The sequence below is a fragment of the Anser cygnoides genome, chromosome 6, assembly GCF_040182565.1.
Source record: "Anser cygnoides isolate HZ-2024a breed goose chromosome 6, Taihu_goose_T2T_genome, whole genome shotgun sequence".
In the NCBI taxonomy this organism is placed as follows: Eukaryota; Metazoa; Chordata; class Aves; order Anseriformes; family Anatidae; genus Anser; species Anser cygnoides.
The window spans coordinates 26,237,320-26,257,218 of record NC_089878.1 but is presented as its reverse complement, the minus strand read 5'-3'; the positions used below and the strand labels follow the sequence as shown (position 1 = coordinate 26,257,218).

Genomic DNA, 19,899 nt, shown 5'->3' with positions numbered 1-19,899 from the left:
AAATGAATTAAAACCATTTCTCATTGTGTATGATTCATGATCAGTTCTTTCTATTAGCAATAAATTCTAATTGTTAATACTCCAGTGACATTCCGCTTTTACATTGATTTTGGTTTAATTGCATTTGAAATTACTAATATGAAAGAGCTCTGCCTGTGGCAAAAGCCAACTGGAGTAATCTGGAAGAAAAAAGAAAGTGCACATTGTATGTTTTGGCAGGTCACAACACCTGCTTAAGTTCAAGTGCCTAAAACTTTTCCTGCTGTACAGCCACTAGCTTGAATGTAATGTAAATCACAGAATCCCTGTAATACCATATACATGTTTAATGAATAAACATGTCCAGATATCTAACAGAAGTAGGAAGAAATCTTCAGTGTCCAACTGGGTTAAAGTAATCTATGGCTGAAGCATTCTCATGATAACTTTTTGAAGGAGAGTCTGGTTTAAAAAGACAGGCATTATTCCAGTAAATACCATGTATTTAAATTAATAAATAGAATCAGTGCTATTAATAGAAAGCTTTTCAATCCAATTAGTTCTTCACGGTTAAACATCATCCTCAGCATCTTTTACAATGTTGTTGCAATTATGTATTGATGAGGAAAATAATCATTTCATGCTATTTATAGATTGTGCTGTTATTTCTTCTTAGTCACAAATTATAACGCTGTCATTTGCTCTTCCTTAGACAAGTATGGTATCTGTTGAAGGCCTGGCAAAACTCGTAGATCCTTCTCAACTGACAGATGAGTTTGAAGGATCCCTGGATTACAACCACGATGAATGGATAGAGTTGCGTGTCTCCTTAGAAGAATTTTTTAACAGTGCCATTCATCTATTATCAAGACTGGAGGACCTCCAGGAAATGTTGGCTAGGAAGGAGTTCCCAGTTGATGTGGAGGGCTCAAGGAGGCTGATTGATGAGCACACACAGCTTAAGAAAAAAGTGATTAAAGCTCCTGTGGAAGAACTGGATCGTGAGGGTCAGAGGTTATTACAATGCATAAGATGCAGTGATGGTTTTTCTGGTAGGAACTGCATTCCTGGAAGTGCAGACTTTCAAAGTCTTGTGCCAAAGATCACCAGCCTTTTAGACAAGCTGCATTCTACCCGACAACACTTGCATCAGATGTGGCATGTCCGCAAGCTGAAACTGGACCAGTGCTTTCAACTTCGGCTTTTTGAGCAAGATGCTGAGAAGGTAAGGGAAAATCTGTTCTCTTCTTACTTTTACCCAGACTATCACAAGGGCTAATTATAGAAAAAAATGTGATCATTTTCTTCTGTAATTAGACAAATGAGGTATTCATCACAGGTGTAAATCTCATGTTGGCAGCTGATGTACTTTATGTGACTGGTAAACCAAATTGACTGAACTAATTGTTGGATGTAGCAGCCATAATGACATCCAAGAATAACCTGCCTGTGTCACTTTTGATGAAAGTTAATCTGCTTTTTTTGTGTCACAATGGGTACATTTGGTTGACGTTAGCACACGAATTGGGCCTTTTTTCAAGTCTCTTTTACTAAGCTTATGAATATATTTATCTACATGTCGCAGCACCTAAAGAAGAATGATTTTAGAGTTTGATCCACTATGATTATTGTTTGCACTTCTTGTGAGGCTGTGGGAAATTTGTAGTTTAAATCATCCTAATTGTTATCCCAAACATTTTCATTTTCCCTGTCCTAGGAAATCACAACAGGTTTTGCAACTGGTAAAATCTTTAGTAATGGAACTGCGTACCAAGGACACGGCTGCTTAGTTCCCACAGCATGAGATCTGAGAATGTGTTTATGTTAAACATATAAACAGACCTAGAGAAAGCATTCTGAAATGATGACAGCAAGCAAAACTCTCTGTGGCTGTTTTACATTAAATAACACATAAGGATGGCATTTGAGTTCATACCTGACGCCGAGTCAGTGGCCAAGATTCCTGTTCACCAGCGTAAGACCTTATTTGAGAAATGTTTAACATTAAATTATTCCATAGAGATTGCATGGCGACTTCATAGTTCTTAGACATTTGTAATGTGGCGTATCAGCCTGAAAAGGACATAGGGTGTCTCAAAATGAAACACAGTACACAAAAGAATGTAGAGCAGCAGAAGCACTGGTGAGTAACATGGCTTTAGGAAGCTGTAGTGTGTAGTACTGCTGCGGAGTTACATCCCCACCACCTCCCTCTCCAGACAATACTCATTTGGGAACCTGTACTAGATAGGGAAGTCCCATATAAGCAGATCATAGCAGTTTGTCATGTTTGTTGAAAACACTGGCTAAAAAACAGAGTTCCCTAACCAGGTTTCAGACATAACAACCCTTCAAACTTCAGCAATCCACAATAAAGTAGGCTTCTCACTACTACTATTTCTCTACTGTTTGTCACAGGAATCATCTGCAGGTACCAATTTTGGTGAATTTGTTTTAGAAAACCATGTCATGCTGGAGTCTTGGCAGCCTCACTTTCTTAATACAGATGTGCTTGGCATCTCATTAGGTGTTTTTGTAAGAAGTCCTTGCTGCACATTTGAAATTCTAGGCCACAGAAGTAGGGTATTCTCAGGGGAAAGTATTGAGCTCTTAGACTCTTGTTTATCTAGTATGTATATCCATCAAAAGTCCCAGTCTCCAGATCTTCTCCCCTTAATGTATGAGCCGGTTGTTGCAGTACCATGTCTGCCTGGACCCGGGAGGGTTAGCAAAAGAAATGCAGACATCATCTGAAGGGGCATCCCATTGAGTATGATCTTTTAAATCAATTTATATTAATTTTAATTGCAAATTAATTTTCTTTTTAAATGTTAGGGAGAAGCACATTGCTGAAGCAAATACAATCTTCAGTACTGCAGAGAAGGCCACAGGACATTGGTTTTCTGTGCACGTGCTAAATATCTCTAAGGGATGCTAGGACAGAAAAGGCGCCATCGTTGTATAATCAATCCTCCTATTGGGAAAACCTTGAATTCAGATGAGTCTCTCTAAAATGAGAATCACTGCAGAATCACTGAAGAATGCATAAGAGCAGAGTTTTTCTTGTTACATGATGATAAATGTTACAGTATTTTCTTCCTCTCCCTTTTCCTTGTGTATGCCATGCTATAAGCAGAGCACTTACTGCTGTCCTTCCCAGTGGTGGCTGCATTTCAGTCAGCTTGGATTTTCCATTTCTTTGGGATTTTTCAGATGACAAGTGCTTGCTAACATAAGTTCTTATTTTTACTAATGATTACTTGCTATGTTATTAACCTTATCAGTTGAAAGCTCTCAGATCAAGTCAGTGTCTGTGAAGTTTTTGTTGCCCAGCACTTTTCTGTAGTGTTGAAGTAAGTTTCTGAAATACTTTTTCATTTCTTTCTCCTGAACAAGCACAAACGGATGGTGTGATACAAGCCTGAGCACTGTGACAGCTGGGCTCTTTGCATGTGTTATTGTGAGGTTAAGTGCAAGGTTTAGGCAAGTCAGCAGGTACATGAAACTTTGAGGTGAAGACAGAAGCAGAGAGAACATGAATCCTGCCTTTTTCACGCTGGCTGTCTCGAGCAATTCCTGACTGACAAAACAGGTGTTTTGATCTTCTAGGTATCTCTTATTCATCTACCTCTCATAATCTATAAACATAAACTAAACACACAGTCTTGCTTTGGCTTTTCTGAGTAGCTCTCCTTGCCTTCCTTTGATGACTGCTGCATTTTCCCAAGGAATATAAAAGATTTTGTTGCATTATTCTCACAAGTCAGTGTTTTTAATCTTTTCGGTTTGTGAAATTCTCCCTAAAATTCTTCCAGTGAAGGCTGCAAAGCCTTTTACTTCACATTTCACATAGGTAGACTGATGTAAAATATTGATGTGCTTATTCTCCTTTTGCAGATCTCTTTGAAGTAGTCTGATCATCTGAGACTGGAATGTACTTGTCTCATAAAAAGTTCAGAGCAAAACCCAGACTGAGAGCTGTCTCCACTGTATATATATCCAGCACAGTGTGTCTGTGTTTTGAATTTTAAAGTTTCCGGGTACCTCCATTTGCTCACTTGAACTCTACCTTCTACTATTAGATATGGTAGCAGAGCCATGGTCTTCATCTCCTGGGGAGAGGCACAGCTTTTACCCTATAGCCTGGATATGTCATTTAGTGTTAATCAAATGACAACTTTAATACCCGATAAAAGCTCAAACTCCAACACAAAATTCTGAATATGAGTAAGACATTAGGGCCTTGAAAAATATCTGTATTGTCATTGGGTGGTATTTTAGGAAAACAATTCCAAAAGGTGAAAATGGACAAGGACTTTCCATTTTCTGGACACCTCTGATTTTAAAAATTTCAGCTGTCCTCATTGCCTGAAAAATTCTTAAAGATAAGATAGAAAAAAAGGGGGACGCAAAATGGAAAAACACACAGTATTTTCAGATAGGTTTATTTTTGAACCACTTGGTATTAAAATACTACATTTGTTCAAAGCAAATCAGTTCACTTTTTTCCCTATAGAGCTCCTCTATTGGAACATTTATAAATGATAGTCACTGCCTGGACACGTGAATTATTCAAACTGCAGGTATTACAACTTAAAGAAGGTCTGCATGCTTCTCTGCTAAGCATCTCATAGCACTGGCAAATAAAAGGAGAGGGCGGCAGTCACAAACCAGTGGGTGAGAGCCCAGTTGCCTGTGGAGAAACTTTGTCTCCAAGTCAGACCTTTGGTGTTTTATTTTCCTGTGCTGGGGCAGAGGGAGCGGAAAAGTTGGGCTCTGCCATCGGCACAGCGCAGTAAGATGGGATCACCAGATGGAGGCTGGAAGCTCCCCGAAGCTCAAGTCGGCAGGCAGGGCAGCCGTGCGGGGAGCTTTGGCAGAGCGCTGCGAGGAAGTTCACATGCTGTGCAGGGCCGACTGTAATGATCTGCTGATAAATAACACATTTCGGCTGCAAGTGTAGCCCCAGCTCTCACTGCTCGACAAATTAATTCCTCACCAGCTAATATGCGTACATACATATAGATGTACACAAGTCTGAAACGAGAGCTGAGCCTTCACTGTGTTTTTAACTCGGGAACAAGGAAAATATTTTAGTGATCAGTTACATGAAAAAAATGTGGTCCAGTCCAAACTGAATATTGTTTAAAACAAACAAAAAAAAACACCCCACAATGAACATAGATCCAACTATTAGAACTATCTGAGAAATGTTAATTGGTTGGTTGAAATCTGGACAGGGCAAAGAATTCAGGCAAGAGTCCACATGTTTTGCACTTGAATAAATACCCAAAAAAAAGACAAAAAAATATCCTTACACTCTGCATTTTCCAGCCCTTCTGGAAATCATTTGTAACTGGCACCCAAACTGACTTTTGTAGGAATTTCCCCATCATTTTGGGTTTGTTCCATATCAATTTTACTACCCCTGCATGTATGTGAATGAAAAACAGTTATCATGATGTAATCAGTGTTGTCCACATTAAAATAGATGATATAGTCATCAGCTGGACTGAACCTAGGGTCTCTATTACAAACCTGTAACACCAGAGCAAAGACAGAGCAGGCTGCTGTAAAATCACTGGGGTCAGCCTCTACCGAGAGCCAGAGGAGGCTTTGCATGGTTGTTTGGTTGCCCTCTCTCTTTCTGCTTTCTGCCTTTCCACAGAGTCCACAACACAAACTCCAAAAAAATGGCAACGGTTGGTGGAAAATGCAATGAGTGAATTTCACTGGAAGCTTGTGGTGGAAGAAATATTTTGTTTGGATAGGGCCAGCTTTGTGGAAAGTCTAGTGGCAAACCACTGGCCACATCAAGTCTTCAGGGGGCAGCGAAGCAGCGGGCTTGCAGTCAAAACCTTCTGCTCATCCATACGAAAGCTTCCCTTTGGAAAGGACAGCTCGCCCTGTGATTTTCCCTGTGGAGCAGCTCTGGGAAGCTGTGCTGGCTGCCAGGGGCTGCTGTGGTGCTGCTGCTCTGCGGGTGGCTGCAGAGGAGCAGAGGGCTCCCTGCGGCTCTTACCCCACCATGGCTGTCGCTCCCATTTCCCAGACAATGGGACTGGTCTGGGATGATGGGAAGATTTCAGTAAGTGTAAGAGTGATCAGAATGTGATAAGATGTGAAGTTCTTATGGTAAAAGACACTTTTAGAGAGGGAGAGGACTAAACAAAAGGGTCAAGACGGGAATAAGGTGGAAGAGTAGTGGCACTAACTCCCCTGTGTCCCACTGCCATGAGGGACAAAGAGTGAGAGCACAGCACCAAGGAGCAGATGCTGCATCCCTCTCCTCACACGCTGTGCTGCTTCAGGCCTTTTCCTCTGCCTGGGCTCCTTAAATAAGGAAACTAATGAGAGCTGTTTTACCAGATAGGCTCTATTAGACTCAGCCTCCATTTAGTCAAATAAATAATGGGGCATTTGGTTTCTGAAAGAGGAAAATCACAGACACACCATCCCGTTTACAATTATTCTGAAGTGCCAGATGAAATGTAGGAGTTCCTGGTTTGGAATCTAATTTAACACCATGCCGAGTTAGTCTAGAAGAATACAAAGAATCTCTAGCTTCACAATGAAGTCAAAGCAAGAGAAGATTATCCAGTAAGTGTATAATCTGAGTATTTGAGCCATGCTCATACTATTATTGGAGTATTACATGTGCCAAGGGCTTATATTCCTCAGAAAGAAGGAATGCTGTGCAAGCTATTTGTTGTCTAAAAAGATGCAGGATAAGTTTGATGGAAAAAACAGAATGAAAAATGTAGAAATTTACCCTTTGGTTTAGGAAAGAAGGTGGTAGGAAGAAAGAACTATTGAAATACTGCTGTTTGAGTGAAGGGAGGCTATCAGTGTATTTGTGACTGTGTGATACATATCCACATTAACCATTTCATACATTACTTCCCCTTATACTGCACTTTAAAATTCTGATGCTGTATCTTCTGTAATAAAATGCATTACAAATCTGATGATATGATCCTTCTTGCTAATAGGAGCCAGTTTATTTTATTACAGTCCATTAAGCAGGGGAATTGTAACTGCTCCTTTAGTCAAGTGATGCTGTTTGGAGAAGCATTTCTAAGAAATGGATCTTAGCTGACTTTCTGGAAGAGCAGCATTAGAAAGATTAAAAAGATCAGCAATATCTTCACCTCCTTCCTCATTTCCGTTCATCTCTACATTTCCTTCTTTCAGCAGTGTCAAAACACTCTGGAATTGATACATATAAGTAGATGATAGAATTTTCTTATTTATACTATGTCATTATTAACCCTTAAGGATTTGTGTAATACCAAAAGGCACAGCATCTGGGACAGACTCCTCTGACTGAGATAAAATCTACTCAGTGAAAGAACATTTCACCTCTCTTATTTCACTTCTGGAAGCACTTGCTTTCTTTGGTCTGTTCTACATGCCATATATGCAACTGCCTCCACAATTTTGTGTGAAATGTTGGCTTAGAAATTAGTGGAAAGGGGATGTGTCCCAGGGAGCAAGAATGGGAAAGTGGTGAGGGAAGCACTCAGAAGCTGACGGAGCTGTCGTGTGAAATGAATGCAAAGTCAGTGAGTTCTGGGACGTGGTTAATTAGGACTGGGGAGGAGGCATGTTAAGAGGGGAAAGAACCAGAACTGGGATAATAACAAGACTGTGTCCTTAGTGTCTTGCACCAAGGAGACATATATATGCCCCCTGTGCTGTTTCACTGGGAAAGGATTTGTTATTGAATGAGCGTATTTAACTGTTAACAGTAATAATCATGCTGGCATAATAAGCATGGATTAGACATGGATTTTTGCGTAGGATTTAGATTTCATTGAAGCTCCATGAGTACCCCATTGGTGTACAGAACTCAGCGTGCCCTGGATTTTCCACCTAAGTACTTACACCATGGATATCACAACAGCACAGTAAGTGAGCATCACAGTAAGGAGCTTTCCTGGAGATTTTGAACACGGGGGGTGTTGTTAGACCTGAGGTAAGCTCCATAAGACTTCCTCAATAAAAGGAGTCAATAAGCTTAGTGTCTTCTGCAGAGACATTTGACTGAGGATCTACATGAGGCTCATTTGAGCATGTTACTTTCATTCTTAGCCCATCCCAAAGGCCTGTGCAGAGAAAGGGTAGTGGCCCTGAGGTACAGATACCGACTGGGAGAGGCACAACACTGGGGTCTGTGCTTGTGAAGATGCACGTGTTTGCAGAGAGCTTTGTAAGAAGAGTGACCAAGAATTTGACTTAGCACAAATGAAATCCCCTGCCCATAACCCCAGAAATAGAGTTCTCAGAGATCCTAAGGGTTCGATTTGTTGTTGGTACTTAGCCCTCATTCCAAAGCAGCTACTTCTCTCTTCATCAGGTGAAGCCACTCAGTTTCAGGCTGGTTTTAGCTGCATCCCTTGATCTGTTAACATGTTGATGTCTCCTTAAGAAAGCAGTGCCAAGTCCTGTAAAGCAGAGGTAGCCTTAGCTTCCATCGGAATTAGTGGAAGACTCTCATGGTCTCTGTAAGAGCTCCCACTGGCAGGTATTCAGCAAGCCTGTGTTGTTAGAGTTCTGTGTGCAGGAGCTGTGCACTTCTGTACGACTCCAGCATCTCTTGAAGCCACCATTTCTAGCTACTGTCTCTGATGCCAGCCTTACTGATGGCTGGGTTGGCAGCTTTGCCACCCACTTATAGACATGGGACCTTGCTTCCAGCTATCAGTGCTGGTGCCCTACGCAATATTCCAGTTATGTAAGTGCACACTTGCAATGCTATGGGCACCTTGATTTGCCAGGGTTTGTATTAGTCCTAATGTAAGAAAAATAGGCTTTGAAAATGTTCCTGACACAATTGGTTTTATTTTTAGCTACACAAAAAAATGCAGAGGTCTCTTTATGCATCTGAAAAGGAATAGAGATATCTTTGTGAACAAAGATTACTTAATTGCAACATCTAGTCAAGGTATTTTAACTTGCTTTACTTTCTCTTTCTCTGCCTTTTCTCATATATATGGGCTCTTGCACAGAGCACAGTGTTCTCTTCCGAAATCATGTTTCCATGTCTGGTGTCTACTCTCTCATACTGCTACTGAAAAATTCTTTTTTTTCTAATCTGAAGTTTCCCCTGGCATATGGTGCCTTTTTTGGTATAGAGATTCTCACTAGATGGCTGTTCTTCCCCATTCATAAAATCAGGCTTGGGATGCCAGTGTGGGGAAGGGAAGTCAGCTATCAGTCCAAATAAGCTGCCATGTAAATAGAAGATCATCGAGGACTTACCATCACTCCTGTTATCCTTACGCCATCCTTTGTATTTAAGCCCACCCTGAAACTAAGATGACAACAGAGGGGATGAGCCCCATGTTCAACATAAAGTGTTTGCTCTGACGCAGAATTGCTAATACAAGGCAGAACACAGAAAACGGGTGCAGTTATGTTCCTAAATTGTTGAACTGGCAGACACCATCTAAAAATATCAGATCTTAAAACACTGGAAGGATAATTATATAGATGACAGGTAAAGGACGCTCAACTTGAGACTGAGATGGGTGCACAAACAACAGTTAAGTGCACATTTATGCAGCACCTAGCACAGTAATAGACTGAATTGGGCTGTGGAATTGGCTGTTTCCAGCAAAGAAATGCAGCTTTGCAATTGAAAAAATGCCCTTGCAGATGTAACGGCATGGAAACGTTCCTTCTGAATACAGATACATATCCACACATGATTTAGGTTGCTTTAGTATAGGACCGAGAATATTCAGCTTCACTTAAGATGTTTTGTGTAAAACATTTCTAATAGCATCAAGGACAAAGGACCAACACAGAAAATTCATATCAAAGAGAGAACCTGTGTATCCATTCTTAAAAATCTTTGTGTTTCCCTAAATGAACCTATGCCAGCTCTAATCACTTTTATTTAATTACATCATGCATCTTAGAATAAAGGAGGCTTTAATAAAACAGGTGAGAATTGAAAGCATGCAACAATAACTCTATTGTGACAGCAGTTTTTCATTAATTTTCAGTGTGTTTATTCAAATGTGTCCTATATCGTGTTTTTTTTCGTTTGGTTGTTTTTTTTTTTCCATTTTAAGATAATAGAATTCTTGCTACTCAGTACTGCTTCTGCTCTGTCTTGAGGCAAGTCAGTGCTTTCTGTTTTGGATAAGCCACTATTAGATGGTCTGATGCAGCTGAATAAACAGTATTATATTCTGAATCCATCTTTTCTGATATTTTTTTTCTGAAGCTAGGTGGCAGCAGAAAAGGGCTTAGGCTCATGGATACCCCAAATTTCTAGGCTTGCATGATCTCAAACTTCTTATTTATTTTTATGTTTTTTTAAAGAAACACGGTTTGCCTAGAGACAGAAAAATAACAAGGGATGGTTGCACACAGAATGTGCATTGACAGCCCCTTGTGATGCTGTGAGCATAGATGTCATGCTAAAGAGATTTCAGAGTGGGATCAACACCTTCAATTTTAGTGGGCTCTGAGGATGCTGCTAAACTGTGTATAATCTGCAATGCCCCTCTCCAAGTCATGGACATGAAAGAATTGTTGGGGAACTCGGGGCTAAAAACACTTCAGCATCTATAAAGACATATTATTTGCAAATATCTTTAATAGAAAGATGAATCCTGTGTAGCCTATATCTTGCAGTTAGAAACCTGCATGCTGGCACTTCCACTCATTGCAGGCTATAGCTCTGAATTAAAGATGCAGCTAGCTGGCGTCTGCTCTGTTTAATATGAAGTAGGATTCTAGCAGGTTGCTAATGCCATCCTCAATTTGTTGCCGACAATCTAAAGTGAAGAGTTGTTGGAGCGGGAAGTAATCATGGGGGGCTCTGTGGGAACTGTTCATTACTTTGACCACTGCTGGTCACACTTAATAAGATCCTGTTCTTGGTATCTGTAGGAAAGAACAGATTTTGCAAGATCAAGAGGTCATTATAGAAGATTTTAACTTCCCTCAAAGCACAAACAGAGCTCATTTCTGCTAATTAGATTGCAAAATCAAAATGTCTTCTTTATTAGTGATGTACCAAAGGAGCTTCTGGATTTTTTACTGTCAAGCTTCTATCCTGCTATTTTCTTTTTTATCAGGCAAGGCCACAGGGGGTCTTCCTCTGTGTACTAATTGCACTATGAACATTTGCTTTTCTGCCCTTCCATCCACCAGTAGAAAGTTTAGGGACAAAGCTAATAACAACAGGACAAATCCACAAGTATGTGCCAATTGCTTTGTGTAGCTCCTACAACTGAAAGCCGCTACAAACCCATTCTTGCCATCTGGTTTGAGGAAGTGTGGGATTGCCTTGCCTGCTGAACAGAGCAGTAGAGGTAATTGGATAAATATGCATCAAAAATCTTCCCAGTGGATTTTTTTTCTAGTGGTGAATGTCACCTACCATGTTACAACCATCATTTGTTTCTCTTTGGAGGAAGTGACAGGACTCCTTTTGGAGCCCACCGTTGATATTTCTGTTTCTGTTGCAGTGAGTCTGTAGCTGGTCTGACAGATCAGAGGGTACAAACTTCCTTCCATAACATTTCCACAACTGGACCTGAGTTCAGACTCCATAAGCAAGGCACATAAGAATTTTCTGAATTCCATTTGCAGTGTTGATTTTTTAGATATGGACAGCTGTCAATCAAGAGGAGCAATCATCTGCCAGAGACTGATTGCTGTTGAGCTGGATCAGCATTGGAGCAACAAAACGAAAGTACAAAAAATGCAAGGTTCAAAGCAAAAAATGGGGAATTAAAAACCACAGGGGTTAATTGCCTTTCCTCCTGTCACACGGGAAGTCTGTCCTGAAGTAGGAGTCCTGATCTGATGTGTAAAATAGATATCTCAGTGCTTTCAATCTTTCTGTATCATTTCATCCTGCCCCGTGCTGCCAAATCTGCATATTCTTTTGTGTTTTTTTTTCAGGCAGCTAAATATGTTGCCTCCACAGCACTTAGAAATGAACCCGATCTTTTTGATGGGTGTGTAAAAACAATAACAACTCCATGCTCCACTGCTACAGCTAGGGATGAGGAAGACCTGCGCATTTCCTTCATGCTAAATGTGCCCTATAACATAGTTATAGCACTCTACAGCACTTACTATCCAGCTTGCACTGGATCATCCAACATGGCTGTGACCTTTCAGAGTAAGAGGGCAGAACATTAGCTGAGTGATGGCGTAGTTCCTGCTTTGTTTCCTAATTCTGGCAGCGATCGCCTCGCAGTCCGTCCGCGCCTAACTGTAAGGAAACAGCTCTAAAGCCCGCCGTTATTGGAACTGGAACATGGTGTGCTGTACTATTTGTAGTTTCCTGCTGCCGACATTGGATATGCAGTTACTATTCCTCTTGCTTCCTCCATGAACATTAAAATGGATCCAAAAATAATTGAAGGCAGTATGTTCTGATAGAATATTTTTGCATTTGCACAAATTTCCTCTTTATTTCTGTTGCCAATTTTGATATAGAGCATTTTGAAGCTGTTTCAGCTTCTCCAGCTTGGCACCACTGGGAGGCACAGGAATGCTCCCCGATCAGTATGGCAAGAGAAAGTGTTTTGGCATCCGAATACAGACTTAAAACTCATTTTTTAGGCACAAATATAGGATATTATAACCAAGAAGTTCTGCTTTAACTAATGAAGGCAAGGAGACCCAAATGCTCTAAAGGGCAAGGAAGCCTACACATATAGAAAAAGAGAAGAAAGCAGCTTTTTTTTTTTTTTTTTTTTTTTTATTGCTTTGATCCTCAGGAAGGTTAGGTGCTAAAAGCCTAGCTGTCAGGAAATAATGCAATTACATTGTGCATAAGGTTAACAGACCTATTCTGCAGCATCTTTCAGAGGTATCTATGTGATTATTCCTAAATGTACATCTTCCTGGCCTGGAAGAAATGCTTTAAATGGCCCACACTTGGCAGAGTTTAGGTTCTTAAAAGTATATCTTAAATTAGACTTCATATCTATTTATAGGGAACACACGATGGTGGGTATGCAGTCAAGAGGTTGCCTCCTCAGGAACTGGTGGTGGCTGAAGAGGTGAAGCCAAGAGCACAGTCAGGGGTTGGTTTCCAGCAGTATCAGTGTCACTTCAGACCAAGATGCTCTGGCTTTTCTTCTTGCATACCATATGCATCATGAAAAAAAAAAAAATCAGAAATGTTTTCTTGAGCCTTCATGTATTGCCAAAATCTTTGATGCCTTACTTCTAACACAGGCACTGAAAAGGTGTTGCAAGCAAAACAGTCTCAAGTTGAGAAATTTTGCTTAGTTTATTGCTAATCAACACACATGTCTGATCCTGGTAATGGTGATGAGAGGCAAAAGTAGGACACAATGAACGAGTCTCAATTTCCCCTATTTTTGTCATGGTTTATAGTCAGTCCATCAAAATACTTCTGGCAAGGAGACAGGCAGTGGAGGAAGTCAGGGATAATGTTTGCACAAGTTTCTTTCTGCCAATATTACAGCTACTCTCTGATTCTTAACATTTTCCTAATGCTGTGTTCCTTAGTGTCCCTGTCCCAGCATGGGTCACCTCTGGTCCCTCAGCGGTGTCTGTGCCATGGAGCGCCCCCACCCCACCCCACCCCTGAGAATGTCTTCAGTCCTCAGCTGCTGCCATTTTCTTTCCCAAATGCTGTATCTGCACACCCCTCTGGCTGACGAGCATTTTGGTGTGATGGTTGGGTGCTGGCACGTGGTGGTTTTCCCCACCGGGGTGGCTCATGGCCTCCTCCTGCTGCCCCACTGTGCAGGCCCTCGTTGGTGCCTGTTGTACAGCAGCATAGGCAAGCACCATTGTTAGAAACCCCTGCTCCTCACCAAGTCAGCTTTCACAATCCTTGTGATTTGGAGTGAGCTGGATTTTAATCTCCTCAGCAGCAAAACTCTTCACTGAGGTAGGCCCTACGGCAGTCCTCTGAAAACTGGGGAGCTGGAGCAGCGGCAGCGAGGCCTAGTGCCACCTGAGCTTGTGTCCTGAGGTGGGGAACACATCCACCCTCGCAGCTTGCCAGGTTTGCTGGTGTAGAGGGGAAACATGGAGCTGTCTGGTTTATGGGATATGGAAATACCCAGGGTACAGCCCACCTGCTGCAGTGGGGCCTGCTGGAAACACCCCAAATTCCAGCAAGAAGCTGGTGCCTTCGGCTGTCCTTCTGCAGAGAGATGCTGGCTCCAGCCCCGACGTTTCATGACTTGTCGGGAGTTAAAACCTGTGATTACCCTACAGCTGTATCTCTGGGCTTCAGACACGGGTAATTTTGGTAGAGGAAATGCCACGCTTCTGATACAAAACAGTAAACATCTGTCTGGCTGTTTCGTTTGTAGTGGCAACTATTTGGAGTTGCAGGAATGTCACACATGCTGGGAATGGAACCAGAGCATATAAAGTCACCAAACTCACACAGCATTTTCAAGTGAATGAAGTTTACTATGTACCTCCGAGATTCTGAACACTGAGAGGAAGATTTCCTCATCTGGGAGAACCATTCTGATCTCTTCATAATTTATACTGTTGTTTGTTTTTTGTTTGTTTGTTTTTGTGTGTGTATTTTTTGTTGTTGTTGTTGTGAGTGCTGTTTATTTGCTTCTTTTAGTATTACAGTTGCTGTGCAGCCAATGCATTGATTTGTACTTAGGTAGCACACAGTTTTCTGCAGATGAGTTATGCTTGGGAAAGGCAGTTTCCATTCTAAAGAACAGAAAATTCTTTCCAAGAATGCCTGAGTGTTTGGTGTCTCCAAGTGTGGTTGAAAGGCACAATATTTCAAAAAAAGTGAAGCAAACACGGGGATGCATAAAATACACCCAGATATCATTAGTCATATTTATGTATTCAGTATCTGTAATTTTCTCCCACCTTCAACAATAAAATTATTGCTTCTCTATTCAGCATTGCAGGAATCTCATGCCTTACTCTGTGCATGACTGTGCCTTCATATCTGTCAGGAAAAAACACATATCTCTTACTCTGGTATTTAGTAGGAAAATTCAGCGTGAGTATGTTAGAAGGGGTGCTCTGACATTAATACAAAGCTATTTGTCACGTCACACATCTAACTAATTTTCTAGTGGGTTGACAGTTGGGCCCATTGTCTGGAATAATTTAACGTGCTGTAGCTTAAACTTACTTTACTCTATGAATCATATACACAGATATTTATAATGGAAAAACTGTGTTCATGCAGTGTTGAGGTTACACAAATACAGCTGTAGGTCTGAATCTTCAGCTGGTGTAAATTGGCTTCATTGGCACAACACCAATTTGCCCTGGCTGAGGACCGTGCCAAACACATGTGAAAGGGAAAGATCTGGCTGAAGTATCAGCTTGTCCGTCACTGTCTGTGAACAAGAGACAAACACAGAAACAAACACAAATTTGTGTTTAGGCCCTGGTTTAGCAAAGCACTTAAATGTACACTGAGTCTATTTTAAACCTGTAAGTATTTTGATTTAATTAAAGATGTATGTTACAGAGTGGAGATGGGGATTTCAACTGGGAATTCTCATGTGTTGAAGCAGTTGTTGTCAAAATTTTCATCACAATTTCTCCTTGGGTCCAAAAATTATTCTGGGCCAGGACAGTCCCACTAGAGAACCGCCATTCTCCTACTAGCCCTCTATGTGACCTGCCTCGTGTCAGGCCCTGTGGGCACTAACTGGTGTTAATGACCCTAACCAGCCTCATCTGGGTCCTCCCCAACACCTATTCATGGGCCCATAGCTTTGGCTCTGCTCAGCTGTGGGATATTAGCCTACAGCCCTGCCCCAGCCTTGCCCAGCCTGGCCATAGGCTCTGCTGAACACTGCATGGATGTATGGCCTGGCTTTCTGGTATGACCTGGGATGTGTTTTGCCCCTATGGACCTTCCCTGCAATTAACTTCTTGATTCAACCTGGCTCTTAGGTCTTGGGGGCTGTAGGGTGGCCTCTAGCTGAGGAGTCCCCTGCCTGCTGCTGGGTTATGGCTCCCAGCTCCTCATCCTGTAGGGAGTGGCTGGCCTGGACACCCACCATTGACTCGCTGTCTGGCTGAATTTAGCCCTGAGGCTGGAGCAGGGAGGTTTCCTGTATTCCAGGTAAATGCGCTCATTTGTTGGGCTGCTGGCTCTTTTGCAGTGGAAGACTTTTGGTTCTTCTCATATATTCCTTTGTGGAGGTGTTGCATGCTTTCTGGCTCTTTCTAGATCTATAGGAGACCTACGTATAGCCTGTTCTGATTAAACTGTAGCTATGTTTCTTGTTTGGAGGCACTAGAGATTTTTCAATATTGTTATTATTTGGTTAATTGCTTTTTATAAAGGTAGCTGATACAATGCTTTCCAAGACCGAGTCCTCCTGTGTCAGTATAGGTTGTGTATGTGCCACAAAAATGTTGTGTGGCCTTCTTCTTGTTCAAATACTGGTGAAGTTCAATTGCAGGAGATGCAAGGAATATGGCTTGATTTACTTTTAACTGAATTTCTCTGAATGCTTTAATTCACTTAATGTGATAGGCATAGACCTTGTAGTTGGAAACTTTTTGTGAACCTTAGGAGAGAGGCTCTGGCAGTTACTGCTTTACGTGTGTTATTATTTTGTTTATATTGTGGAGGCATATGAAAATGAACTTGCTTAGCCTTAAATGGCCTTGGAGTGGAACTTTCTGCTTTCTGTTGTAGATTAGTCAATTTAATGCTGGCTGGGTAGTTTTGAAATTCCAAAATATGCATGGATTCTTATATGGATGTTTCTTTAATAAGCAACACAGGCTTATTTCTAATGGTTTCCCACCTATGGACCATGGTTTCTTAGTAGTTGGTATTCGTTAAAGCTGATTTATTATTCAAAGATTTTGATTTGCTGAAACACCTTGAAAAACTTTATGGGGCCCACAAACTGGAAGAAGGACAACAAACACTGTTACAGTAGGGCATATTATTTGGTTTTCATCTGGCATATAATTAGTCATCTGTCCTCTACTCAACTACAGGCTTTTTTTTTCTTCTTTTTAGATTAACAATGTTTTTTCTCTTTGTTAGCAGCATATGGAGGCATACTGTGAGAATATGTTTATGCCTGGTATATTATACTGTGAGAATATGTTTATGCCTGGTATATTATATGTGAGACTGACTGGAGTTTATTTAAAAAAAAATCTGCCTTCTATGCTTTTTCTGAGTGCTCTTAAATTTGCTTTTCTTATTTGGAACATAATTTGAGCTGTGCTTGTGAGAGCAAATCCGGTAACCGTTACTGTTATTTGTCAATATTTATGCTGGACATGACCAAGAAAAAAAAAAGCCAGGTAATGCAGTAGGTACAGATGTTGATTCAGTAGCTGTTGCTCTCCTTTTCGTGTACCTTCTTTTCTATGAGGCCAGAAGCACAGATGAGTCTAGATGGCATCAGCTAGAGCATTTCCAGGGAGAGAAAAAATGATATTCCTCAGAGTCCTGTTAGGACTTTACCTTGGATGGTAAGATGACCATCAACCAGAACATGTACAGAGAGAGGCTGTGTCTTATGAGGAAGGACTAAAAGACCTGGGCTTGTTCACACTGGAAGAAGTTTAGCACCTGGGAGGAGGATGTGTTTTAACTTGAAGGACAATGTTGACAGAAGAGCAAACGTGTATAAACTACCCATGAGCCTGATTTAGACCTGGGAGACTATGAAAAGTTCATACTGAATATCCCTGAGAATACCTGAAGGTATTCTTGATGTGTATCCTATATTGTTCTTCAAGATGGTGTGGTTATAGTAGTTATCATTCTGCCTTTACTTACCTGTGTGAATTTGATATTTATGGCTCAGAACTACAGATGAGATGACTTGCTACAAGCAGGGTCACAATTAATTCCAGTTGTATTATAGTGTTAGGTGGATTTGGTTGTGTATGTTTTTTGTTTTTTTTTTTAACATGTATGACCAACTTCATTAATGAACTACATTTCGTTCACTTGCTGCCAAAAGATTTGACCATGAGGGCTGTAATCCTCCCACCAGTACCGCTTGGTACAGGGTGTGCTGCTGGCCACATGATGGGAGCATCATCCTGTGGTGCTCTGCCCTGCTCTTCCAGAATCCAGCACCAATGCTCAGTGAGATCTGACAAAAGCCAGAGAGCAGAGGTTGCTATTTGAAATATTACAAATCCCATTTTATCAGAGCTAGGGCAGGGCAGCACGCAATCTGCAGACATGCTGTTCCACATCCGTGTGTTTCTTCTCTGTTCCCAAACAGCTGTTCTCACACTGTTCTCACTAGCCTGCCAGATGTTACAAATCCAAGGAAAGTGTGGGGTCCCCTTCTCCCTCCATTGGACTTATTCATGACCAGCTGGAGACCTGCTGTTTGGTCTAACACTTAACCTGGATTTTTCTAGTAACTTATCAACTTGGATGACAAAACATGAGGTTAAGAACTTATTGTTGCCAGCACAACTGATGCTGGAGATATAATCTGATATCCTAACTCTCAAGTGAAGTGGCCTTGAGATCACATGTGTAATAATTACAGGTGCATGTATAATCATTAACGAGTGTTGAGGTAGATGTTTTAGCAAAGCTTTCTGAGGAGACCCTTTGGACTGTTTTTGGTTCTTCTGACTGTCTTGTAAGGGATTAATTCTCTTAATTAAAAGTAGGTGTTTTTTCTTTCCATAATTAACATTCTTCAATGTGTGTGTTTTCTTTCCTTTACATGTTAGAGACAGGGGCTACAAAAGGTAATCACACTGAAAGTTTATCTTTTGTTTTAAGTGTGCTTAACCCCTCCTGCCAGTTACTCAGTAACTGGAAAACTCCAGCCATTGATCTCCAGATTAGCCACAGCAGTGCAGCAAAGTGCCAGTCAGGGAGACATTGAGGACAGCTGGTTTGCATGTTTTAAGTGATAGTGTCTGATCTCAGTTATTCTGTGCTCCTGTTTAGTGTGAATTCATGACTGCAGGAATGATTAGCAGACTTAAGAGAATTAGCTCACAGGCAGTCAGCACCACTCCAACTAAGAAGCAAGTCAAAGGAATAATTCAAGATCCATTAATTTTACAGTGATCGCTAGACTAGGTTTGTAAGGGCCCTTTTTAATGAATGGGATGAGATCCATTGATACAGTGCTGTCTAGCAACGTTATAATGACATGGAAATTCTCAGCTGAGACACCGTCTAGTCTAAGCTGATCTCACAGGGCACATTTTCTGGGTTCTGCTGTTTACTGCATTAAAAACTCATTTCTTTGACAGGGAAACTAACTGATCAAAGGATGTTGAACATTTTTCCAGGAGCCCAAGTTAGGCCCTTGATACTACAGCAGTCTTTGCAGGATGGAGTAAAACAGCAATTATTGGGTCATTGCCATGCTCACATCCTTAATAGTGTGATTTAATTAAGCAAAGAAAGCAACACGCTCACTTCAGGAACACAGGAAGCATCAGTGTTTCTCATGTGGAAAACAAGTTTAACTAGAAAGCTTTCAGGAAAGACTGCTAGTAGTGTGGGCAGGCAGGGCAGACAATGCGGACAGGCCTTCATATCGAACCTGCTGGCCACACGTTGCCGTCTCTCATAGCATCACTATGGATCACCCAACATCTGGTATATCACAGAGCCTCAGCTTCCAGTCAAATTATGAGAAAATCATTTTAAGTCCGTTTATGGACTTTGTGGTTGAAGAGAAAACACAACCCATTGGATCTCACAAGCAACGAAGACTTCATTTATTTATTTCTTTATGTAAATCCCCTGATTGTTAAGCAAATCTTGTGGTATATAGGATGGTGATACTTATCATTCCTGTGCATCCTTGATTAGGAGGGTGAAAGCACAATTTTTCCAATGTTGCCAGAGATGTGTGATAAAGAAAACCTGATCCCTTCTCATGGTATTTGGAAAGTGACTATAATTCAATGAGCGTGAAGCAGAAATGCTTGAAA

The 19,899-nt window shown here is 41.1% G+C and overlaps 1 protein-coding gene across 19 annotated transcripts in view; it reads left to right on the top strand.

Moving 5' to 3' along the window:
- Positions 1 to 19,899, top strand: part of KALRN (kalirin RhoGEF kinase) — a 502,830-nt gene that overhangs the window by 202,112 nt on the left and 280,819 nt on the right. For 18 of the 19 annotated variants that reach the window (XR_007166315.2, XR_007166316.2, XM_048072237.2 and 15 more), the window contains one exon: positions 692 to 1,204. Coding sequence is in view for 16 of the 19 variants with exons in the window: in XM_048072237.2 (XP_047928194.2) it covers positions 692 to 1,204 (513 nt within the window). In the remaining 3 variants the exon portion in view is untranslated. Of the gene's footprint in view, positions 1 to 691; positions 1,205 to 15,840; positions 16,064 to 19,899 lie in introns of those variants that run through there. The other variant, XM_013171259.3, reaches the window with a different exon arrangement.